The 11,487-nt window shown below is 35.2% G+C and overlaps 1 protein-coding gene across 1 annotated transcript in view; it reads right to left on the minus strand.

Annotated features, from left to right (window-relative positions):
* The window catches only part of C2CD6 (C2 calcium dependent domain containing 6), a 111,057-nt gene extending 102,141 nt beyond the window's left edge, over window positions 1-8,916 (minus strand). Inside the window, exons 1-5 of the mRNA XM_069578033.1 lie at window positions 8,818-8,916; window positions 7,280-7,366; window positions 6,683-6,734; window positions 5,227-5,372; window positions 453-575 (exon numbers count right to left, since the gene is read on the minus strand). Of these exons, the coding sequence (XP_069434134.1) occupies window positions 453-575; window positions 5,227-5,372; window positions 6,683-6,734; window positions 7,280-7,366 (408 nt within the window). The 5' untranslated portion in view covers window positions 8,818-8,916. The remainder of the gene's footprint in view (window positions 1-452; window positions 576-5,226; window positions 5,373-6,682; window positions 6,735-7,279; window positions 7,367-8,817) is intronic.
* Between the last annotated feature and the right edge of the window lie 2,571 nt (window positions 8,917-11,487).

Raw genomic sequence — 11,487 nt, forward strand, 5'->3', positions numbered from 1 at the left:
TTAGTCTCTCAGGTTGTATCATTACCCTTCAGGGCTTCTCTGGCGGCTCAGATGGTAAAGAATTTGCCTGCAATGCCTGAGACCCAGGTGTGAGCCCTGGGTGGGGAAGATCCCCTGGAGAAAGAAATGGCTACCCATTCCAGTATTTTTGCCTGGAGAATCCCCAAGGACACAAGAGACTGGCAGGCTACAGTCCATGGGGTCACAAAGAGTCGGACACTCACTTACTTATTGCCCTCCAGGAAATAAAATTAAAAAAACATTATGCTGTTACAAACTAACCATTTTTTTTTTTTGAGCCAGAGGGAAATATTGTTTACTACACATGTGAATTTACTAAGCATATCAGACAGATAATAAGCAAAAGAAGTCCATTAAATACAGATAAATCTTGAAAACAAACACCAACTGGACAATGTGATACCAAGGTGAAAAAATGATTTGATACATACCTGAATTACTTCATAAAGATGTACCTGAACACTCCCTAACAAGAGAAGATACTTTTTTGTACTGTCATGTTGCATTAGTTCTAAGCGAATATTATTCTTCTCATCATCTTGACATCTGGGAACCTTAACACAAAATACATATGAAAAGAAAAAATAAAATTTCAGTCTGAATTTCAGACATAATTTCTGAATAATAACACCCATAAAATATAATTTTTGAAGCATCCATTTTTTGAAACACCCATTTCAAGTACTGCGGACAGAGGAGACTGACGACTTACAGACCCATGGGGTTGCAAAGAGTCGGACACGACTGAGTGACTGATCACACGTGTTGTTAACGACAGTCACCATCCTACTCATTAGATCCCAAGGACTTACTCATCTTATAACTGGAAGTTTGCACCTTTTGATTACCTTCATTCATGTTGCTCACCCCCAAACCCCACCTCTAGCAACCACCAATCAGTTCTCTATGAGTTCATTTCCCTTTTTTTCTTCTGGCTGTGCTACATGGCTTGTAAGATCTTAGTTCCCTGATCAGAGATTGAATCCACACCCTGGGCAGTGAAAGTACAGGATTCTAACCACTGGACCATCATGGAATTTCCTCATTTTTTGGATTGCACATATAAATGATCACACAGCGTTTGTCTTTCCCTGACTTATTTTACTTAGCATGATGCCCTCAAAATCCATCCATGTTGCTGCAAACAGCAGGGCGTATTTGTTTATTTACTTTGGCTGGGTCTTCACTGCTGCACAAGCGCATTCTCTAGTTGAGGAGAGCATGGGTTACTCTCTAGTTGTAGTTTGAGGGCTTCTTGCTGAGGTGGCTTCTCCTGCAGAGCATGGGCTCTAGGTGTGTGGGCTCCAACGTCTGTGGCACGTGGGTTCAGTTGCTACGTGAGCATGTAGGATCTTCTCAGACCAGGGATCAAACCCATGGTTGATCTTGCACTGGCAGGTGTATTTTTAACCAGTGGACCACCAGGAAGTCTCAGATGTGTAATATATAAAGTACAATATACAATATACAATGTACAATCTAGTGATTCATAATTTTTAAGGGTTGTACTCCATTTGTAGTTCTATAAAATATCTGCTATCTTCTCCATGTGTACAATATATCCATGTAGCTTACTTTATACCTAATAGTTGGTACCTCTTAATTCTCTATCCCTGTTTTGCTCCTCCTCCTTCCATCTCCCCACAGGTAACCATTATTTTTGTCTTCTCTGTATCTGTAAATCTTCTTTTTTCTTATATTCACTAATCTGTTGTATATTTTAGATGCCACATATAAGTGATATCATACAGTATTTGTCTATCCTTCTGACATATTTCACTGGGCATAATGCCCTCCAAGTCCATCCATGTTGCTGCAAATGGTAAAATTTCATTTTTTTTTTATGGCTGAGTAGTATTCTGTTGTGCGTATATATATGTATTATATCTTCTTTTTCCATTTATCTTTTGATGGACACTTAGGTTGCGTCCGTATCTTGGCACTATAAATAATGCTACTATGAACACTGACGTCATATAGATACAATCTATTGACTGCTTATTGTGGAAGAAAAATATCAGCTGTCAGGAGCCTCGTCCCACAGTTTTCACATTTCTTTTCCCATTAGTCCTCCAATATATTTCATACTTTTTTGTTAAACTAACAGTTAGTATTTATAATATGTACATGTAACTATTTTTAGGATTTAATAATACACTTACAATGATTATGTTTCTAGTCCTGTAAACTTTTTTTAATTTCCCTGGAATTAATGTCTTGCTTTTTGTTCACATTTCTTTTTTTGCTTGTCCAATTTTCTATGTTAATATTACTAGATAATTCCAAAACTTTCCATTAGAGTTCCACTAAAACTCTCCTCTTATTATGATCAAACTAATATCTCCTATTAAACATAGGAAAAATATTTTGATTATCTAATGAAAATAAGCACTCTATTAATTTATATTTTTCCAGTATTACTTGCAAGTTTTATTTAAATGAACATATATCTACAAAATTCCTGAAAATTTGGCAATAAAGCATAGGAAAATTATTTGCAAAGTAAAAGAAATAGTATGGATTCCATCTAGGAAAATAATGCTTTTTTAAACACGTTTAAAGAAATATTTTCAATACTCAACACTTAAGCAAAATGAAGTTTGAAATATATATATATATATACACACACATATGTATACACACACACACATATATACATATATATGACATAGAGAAAATGTTTTAGGATTTCACTAAAATTCAACAGATATAATAAAACTATCAGGAAACAATTGGACTAATCAAGGAATCCTGCAGCTAAATGAAATAGTATCTCTCACTTTAAAGACAGCTCTGAGATACATTTGGATTCTAGAAAGCTTAGCTGTAAACAGAAGTAAACTCAGCAGAGCAAGCGCTGTTGTGAGAGACAGTTTAATGAAGCCAGTTGAAGCCAGACTGACTGCATTCTCAGCTCCACCAATTACTAGTTCTATAACCTTAAGAAATTTCTTTAAACCTCACAGAACCTATTTCTTCATCTGCAAAACAAAGATGATAATAAGACTATATATATAAGAGTATAGCAAAGGGTTGTTATAAAGACTAAATAAGCTAATCTGTGCAAAAGGAATGAGAGAGAGTCTCCATAAGAAGAAAGCAGACAGGTAAAGAAAAAGGAGATTAAAAAAAAGGTGTGCTTATGGCCTGAACATTTGGGTCCTCTCAAAAGTCATGTTGTAGCCTAAATCTCCAATGCAATGGTATTTGTTCATGGGATGTCCGGGAGGTAACTAGGTCATGAGAATTGGAGCCTTGTGAATTCTGATAGTGTCCTTCTAAGGAGCCAGACCTCCTGGAATGTGAAGTCAAGTGGGCCTTAGAAAGCATCACTATGAACAAAGCTAGTGGAGGTGGTAGAATCCCAGTTGAATTATTTCAAATCCTAAAAGATGATGCTGTGAAACTGCTGCACTCAATATGCCAGCAAAGTTGGAAAACTCAGCAGTGGCCACAGGACTGGAAAAGGTCAGTTTCCATTCCAATTCCAAAGAAAGGCAATGCCAAAGAATGCTCAAACTACCACACAATTGCACTCATCTCACACGCTAGTAAAGTAATGCTCAAAATTCTCCAAGCCAGGCTTCAGCAATATGTGAACCATGAACTTCCAGATATTCAAGCTGGTTTTAGAAAAGGCAGAGGAACCAGAGATCAAACTGCCAACATCCGCTGGATCATGGAAAAAAGCAAGAGAGTTCCAGAAAAACATCGATTTCTGCTTTATTGACTATGCCAAAGCATTTGACTGTGTGGATCACAAGAAACTGTTGAAAATTCTGAAAGAGAAAGGAATACTAGACCACCTGACCTGCCTCTTGAGAAACCTATACACAGGTCAGGAAGCAACAGTTAGAACAGGACATGGAACAGCAGACTGGTTCCAAATAGGAAAAGGAGTACGTCAAGGCTGTATATTGTCACCCTGCTTATTTAACTTCTATGCAGAGTACATCATGAGAAACTCTGGGCTGGAGGAAGCACAAGCTGGAATCAAGATCGCTGGGAGAAATATCAATAACCTCAGATATGCAGATGACACCACCCTTGTGGCAGAAAATGAAAAGGAACTAAAAGGCCTCTTGATGAAAGTGAAGAGGAGATTGAACAAGTTGGCTTAAAGCTCAATATTCAGAAAAAGAAGATCATGGCATCTGGTCCCATCACTTCATGGGAAATAGATGGGGAAACAGTGGAAACAGTGTCAGACTTTATTTTGGGGGGCTCCAAAATCACTGCAGATGGTGATTGCAGCCATGAAATTAAAAGGCGCTTACTCCTTGGAAGAAAAGTTATGACCAACCTAGATAGCATATTGGAAAGCAGAGACATTACTTTGCCAACAAAAGTCCATCTAGTCAAGGCTATGGTTTTTCCAGTGGTCATGTATGGATGTGAGAGTTGTACTATGAAGAAAGCTGAGTGCTGAAGAATTGATGCTTTTGAACTGTGGTGTTGGAGAAGACTCTTGAGAGTCCCTTGGACTGCAAGGAGATCCAACCAGTCCATTCTAAAGGAGATCAGTCCTGGGTGTTCAATGGAGGGACTGATGCTAAAGCTGACACTCCAGTACTTTGGCCACCTCATGCGAAGAGTTGACTCATTGGAAAAGACTCTGATGTTGGGAGGGATTGGGGGCAGGAGGAGAAGGGGATGACAGAGGATGAGATGGCTGGATGGCATCACTGACTCGATGGACATGAGTTTGGGTGAACTCCGGGAGTTGGCGATGGACAGAGAGGCCTGGCGTGCTGCAATTCATGGGGTCTCAAAGAGTCGGACATGACTAAGCTACTGAACTGAACTGAAGGAACTTGCTACCTTCCAGAAAAGCAAGAAATAAAGGTCTGTTTTTTAAGCCACCCAGTCTGTGGTAATTTGCCATTAAAGCCCACCCTGACTAAGACAGGTGGAAGAGGGCAGATGGGAGGGAAAGAGTGAGATAGAGAAGAATGCATGCATGTGTGATAAACATTGAGAATCACCAACAACAAGCTCTCAGAGAACACCACAATAATACATTTTACAGTAAGCTGCAAAAACATCAATATAGCCCATAATATAGAAATAAATACTGTAAAATATCAAATAAAAGAACACTGCTTTTGTATTTTTCCTATCCTCTGAGGAAAAAACATATTAGTGTAGAATATTTCAAATTATAAAAAATACATTACTTTTTCTAGAAGAGAAAATTAACGTTACCTGTACAGAAAAATACTTCACTTCATCAAATGTAATCATAAAGTCCTTTTCAGTGTTTTGGGATAGCAAGCTACAAGTTTTTGTACATTTCACCACATTGTTAATAGAGATGCGAATGAACAAATTACTGTAATGCTGGGAAATGACTGAAAACACATATTTAGGAAGCAAATTTTGTTGTAATTGACAGTAACACATTGTTAAAATTAACCAATTAAACAATTCAGGCCAAAACCTAAGACTCAATCAAATAAAGAAAGAAGTTATAGAGCATATTAAACAATAAGGAAAGCATTTTAAAATAGTATTTTTCCCCATTGGTGGTAGGCACAATCAGGAAAAGATGGTTGATTCTTCATTAGATTACTTCTCATATTTTTATCCTCACATTTTCATTATAATTATTTTGAAAATGTTCCTATATATTATTTTTAAGGTAACCATTCAAAACACATACTTGAAAACTTTTTCTAATAATTATGTGGAAATTCAAAAAATAAAATAATTCAGAATAATCTATTCTTAATTTTAGGACAACAAAATTTAAAGCAGCACTCTATCTTGTAATTCACTTCACTATCTACTTCACATATACTATATTGGTCAGCATTTTTATCTTTCATAGCACTCCATGAATTAAAACAATTTTGTTTTTATGTTTTATCTTTAAAACTCTGCTTATATAGAATTCTCTTCAATAATTCACTTTACATAAAAAAGAACCATCAAGCCTTCATAATAAGGCTGGTTTTATGCCACAATAAATCAAATGATAAGCATTCAACTTACTTAAAGTCACCGAGAAAAATAAATTCTTTAAACAATGTTTAAGAGACACAGAAATAAATTAGTACTATCATCCAAGAAGATAAATATTTTTTCTTAAACTTACACGATGATTGAGGTGCATTACAGATAGTTAAAAATCTTTTGTCACTCGCCTCAAAAAGTGAACTTAATATTCTCCTCTGCTCTTGAATCTGGCCTAGTCCTGTGACAATTTTAACATGCAATGGACACGACCATGGCTGAGACAAGGACAAGGTGAGAGAGGCACCACCCAGGGTACAAAGTCAAGTGGACACCAGAAACTTCAGTAATCAAGATAGAATTTTAATATTTTAAAATAAAAATTAATGATGAAAGACATGACCCTGGGACTACATGGGAAGAAAGGTTCAGCCTCTCAGCTAAGTCCAGTCTTTCAGGCATTCTCATTAAGGCACCAGACACTTAAATGAGTTCTTTTGGACATACCAGCCCTTTTGAACTACAGCCCCAGCTGTGAAAATGTGAAGCAGAAGAACCACTTAGTGAACGCACAGATAATGATTGGTAGTAAAATGGTAAATGTTTCAAGCTACTGAGTCTTTGAGTGTTTTGTAAGGCAGCAGTATATAACTGAAACAGTGACATATGATCATAGTATGATCGTTAAAATCAAAAGAAAGGATACTCTTAGGCGTAAAATGTTTGCAGTTTCTTACATGAATGGCCAGGCAGCCGACCTATAACAATCAAAATAAAAACACAGAGAATGTCTTTTTTAAAGTTAATTTTTCTTTCATTTTACTGTCACCAAACTATATTTTTTAAAGTTTCAATTTGTTAATTTTTTTCATTAGAAATTTTTTATTAGCAATATCTAGTCACAGATATAAAGCAGAAATACAGAAGAAAAATAGGCAAGATTTGTTCAAAGTAAACCTAAAATAAACAAGAATACAAAGCCAAAATGGTTCATTTATTAACTTCAATACAGCTGTCACTCTCTGAATCACTTTCATTTTACATTAGGCGAGGACTGATAAAACATAACATCTTGGGAATCCCTAGTACAGATAACAGTTTTTCTGCCAATCAGAATGTTTTCTATAATTTCAGTGATTATTAGAATGCTTATCTGACTCATAAAAGTGAAAAATTCATGAATATGGTTATCAGAGACAGCCATTTTCTATTCATGCTTTTTGATACCATGTAATAAACATTAAATTGTCTTCATATGAAATAAATAATTTATATGGGTTTATTGAGACTTAGTCATACATACCACATCCCCAAATGGCACCAAACTTGGTGCCTCATGTGTTACTTCTGGTTCTTTATTTTCAGACCCTTTAAGAGTTTTTCTCAGCATCTACAATGTAAATAAGTTGAGACTTTAGAAGGCAAAGAAGAATATAATTAGATAAGATATCACTTCAATTCAACAAGTATTTTATGAGTGTCTAGTATCAGATACTATATATTTTAGTATTATATATTTTATGACTTGAAACCTCATCTCTACCCCAAGTTTATTATTAAGTTAGCAGAGAAACAAAATGTGTTGTGAGGTAGGAGAGAAGTACATAACAGCATGAACAGGGAGTTCTCCTTGATAACAAAAAATGATCATCTCAATCTAATGTGGACTAGATCCTGTATCTCACAAACAGCAGTAATCCTGGTGCAAATTATTTCAATATTCCTTCAGTTATCAGCCACTGCAGGGACTGCAATTACATCCTTTGGAATAGTAGGTACCCTGGAAAGGACTAATAAATAGATGGCTTTTGGTTTTTTGTTGTGTGATTTCATCCAGAATAACTCAATCAATTGGTATATGTGGGTTGATATTTAATTTTGTTTTTAAAAGCTCTAGTCACTACACATAATGGTTAGCATTTAAAAATTACAAGACATTTTAATGTAGATTTTTAAAGTAAAGAGCAAGGGATGGGAAGGGGAAAGAGAGGAAAGGTGAGGGGAATAGTGAACAAATGGTCTATTAAAAGTCTAACCTGAAAAAAGGAGAATTATATTTATTCTCAACCATTGCTGAACTTGAATCAACATGGTCTTATCTATAAGGAAAAATTTCCCAAAAGATTTGTTGTTATGTGTCTTTTAAGAATCACTTGTTTAATTCTTATAATATGCATAAATCCTTAGTCATGTTGAAATTTTTGTTTTAAAGGACAGAACAAATACTTGAGGTGTACTGAAAACATTTTTTTAATATTTATCTTGGATCATTTTGTTATTGTTGCATCTGTCTGGTTTAATGTGCTTTTTATATATGATTAATTCATAGGTTAAGCTAACTGAATGACAATTACTGTATTGTTACAAAAATATCAATCTGTGTACAGTCTATGTGTATTTAATATGGAACACCATACTTTCTGTTTTAATGATCTTCTTATGGAAGTCTACTTTGAAAGTGCATCTTAATAACTACAAAATAATTAGGAAAAACTTTTTTAGAATACTAATACTCAATTTAGCCTTAACAATTTGGCATTTTACTTAACAACCCCTCATTTTATCTTTTTTACTTTTCCTTCCTCATATGAGCAGAGCTCTCTTCAATGGCAGCAGCATGAGCAAAACAACTCTTTGCCAAAATTCTATTTAGAACCTTGAACAAAACTTCTAAAGACTAGTCTCATAAAGCCTCTGACACCACGTAGAATTTCTCCTGAACCTGCAGAGAATTTTAATTCCAATTAATTCCACTTGCCTTTCATCTCTGCTGCCTTTGGCCCCACCTTGAACAGAAGTCCCTCCTGGCACTTCTATTTAAAAGCCTCTACATTCACTTACATTGCTCTGCACTTTGTTTCCAATGACCTTTCTGGACCATTCTCCCTCATTCCACAGTTTTCTTTGAAAACCCACCAGCCTACAGGTTTACCTTCTTCTAGCATTCTCCCCCTCCTAGCGCGAATGGCAACCTCACTATCCTTACGTCAATTAGCATTCACTAGTGTACTGGCAGGATTATATGCCTGGCATTGTGCTGATTTCAGCTTGTAATGTTCCTGCCCTTGAGAAGTTCAGGCCAGTGTTGAAGACAAGTAAAAAAACAATGACAGTTTCACTATAAGAAAAACAAATGCTGAGAAGAGGGAGTTTATCTTTACTCATTCTCTGCACATATCTTATACATGGAAAAACAATAATTTATTCAATTGGTCAGATACTGTCATTCATTGTACAAGCTACAGGTACATGGAATTCTTTAAAACAGTTTGGGTATTGCGTTTGCTAGTTAAGTAGGTCAATCAATTACATTACCTTGAGTAGTAGAATATTTAGTTTACTTTGCAAATAGATAAACATTGATCACAAGAAATTTCATGGCAAAGCCCTTTTAAAAAGTTGGTAAACATAAAGATGCATCATACACTTTGGTTTTACAAAAAGAAATGTTTCAACTTCTAAACTTTTCTTCAATGGCTGTCAGTAGTACACAAACTAGCAAATATTTTAAAATATATACTTCTCAATCTGTCCTTTCAGAGTAAGGTGGTGACATTTTAATGAGTATGAAAATAACTATCTTTTTGAAATAAACTCATGTTAAGATGAGAACATTTTTAAAACTACTGGAAATATTTCCTTCTAATGTTACTTTATGTGTATGCAAATGTGTTATGAGCGCCCTAGAAGCTTACAGTATCACATTTTAAAAATTTAGAAACACTTTTGTTTAAAAAATTCACGAATGGAGAGTTTCAGCAGGTTGTGTGCTGTGTGCTGTGTGCTGTGCTTAGTCACTCAGTTGTGTCTGACTCTTTGCGACCCCATGGACTCCTCTGTTCATGAGAAGTCTCCAGATCTTTACCAGCTGAGCTACCAGGGAAGCCCACCAGCAGCTTGAGACCATTTTTCCTTTTAAATGTAAAAAAATGAAAGCCCTTCCCAGAGTTTACCAGAACTAATTAATCAGAGAAGTAACATTTTATGCAAAACATGTGAGCTGAAAACTTAAATAACATGCCAGAAATGAAAAATGAGTACTGTGATTTAACAGGCTCAAGAAAAAACCATTGCTTCCAACTGGAATTTAGAATATTTAAAGGTATCTTTTCTAAATATAACAGCATTAGAAACCGAATACTGAAATAAATTTGCCTCAAACCAGACCTTCAAACCACTACATCACTAAGTATTAAATCATGTTTTTCAAAAATAGTGATATTTATTGAGTTCTGTACTACTAATAAACAAAATGAATTAAAAATCAGTTTTAGAAATACTGCTTATTTATAATTTTTAATTTTTGTATATTGTAGAACCTATAAAGTAAATTGCATTACATTTTATAAAGTATAAATAAATATTCAAAATATTGGTTAAAGATGTTCACATATTTTTATTGATAATATTGTGCAGTCAAAGAAATTTGGAGAATACTGCTAAGAAGTCACATTTAGATGCCTATGTCTCTCTTTCCAAATCTATCTTTCTGGAGGTTTGAAGCTGCCAGTTCCCACATGTATGCCCACCTCGGCACAGTCTGCTCAGAATGAACAACTGCTCCATCTGATATGCCCATTGCCTTCAATGTGATATGGAGGTAAGAATTCCATAATAGTTTTCAACTGTGACTCATCACCAGAATGCCTTGGATGAAGGTAATACTTAGTTCCCTATTTGCTTGTCCCCTTTTCTGAAAGTACTAACGGTCACAACTCTGGAGCTAAAGAGAAGCAAGGGTTATGAATCCGGTACCAAACCCCATTCAGGATGCCTATAAACCACTGCATAAACACAGGAGGTGACAATGTTTCAAGCGGGTCTGAAGAAGTAAAAAAGACTAGGGGAAGAGGAGCGTAGACAAAATAAATAAGTGTAAAAGCATAAAGAAGTTGTATTATATATATTTATATATATATATTTATATTATATAATATGTATATATTATACATAAGTATGTTATATATACTTTACACATGCATATATAAAAATAAATATACATATCTACATATATTATATTATATATATCTATATAAAGATATGTAATTCATTTCTTCAAATTGAGCTATAGTTTTAGGCAATCAAAATCAAAGTTCCAACATGTCTTCCTGTGGAAACTGATGAGCTTTTCCAAGACAGTCTTGAAGAAAAACAGGTTGACATACTTAAAAATTAAAGAAATAAAGACATTATTTATTAATGCCTAACAGCATTAGCATAAGGTGAAGTGAAGTGAAATTTGCTCAGTCGTGTCCAACTCTTGGCAAACCCATGAACTATACAGTCCATGGAATTCTCCAGGCCAGAATACTGGAGTGGGGGTAGCCTTTCCCTTCTCCAGGGGATCTTCCCAACCCAGGGATCGAAGCCAGGTCTCTGGCATTGCAGGCGTATTGGTCACCAGCTGAGCCACAAGGGAAGCCCTTGGAGAATGGAATTAGTATTAGCATAACAATAGATAAATGCACCAAATAAACTCATTAGAGAGTCCGGAAACAAACATTTATGCAA

The sequence above is a fragment of the Ovis canadensis genome, chromosome 2, assembly GCF_042477335.2.
Source record: "Ovis canadensis isolate MfBH-ARS-UI-01 breed Bighorn chromosome 2, ARS-UI_OviCan_v2, whole genome shotgun sequence".
NCBI lineage: Eukaryota > Metazoa > Chordata > Mammalia > Artiodactyla > Bovidae > Ovis > Ovis canadensis.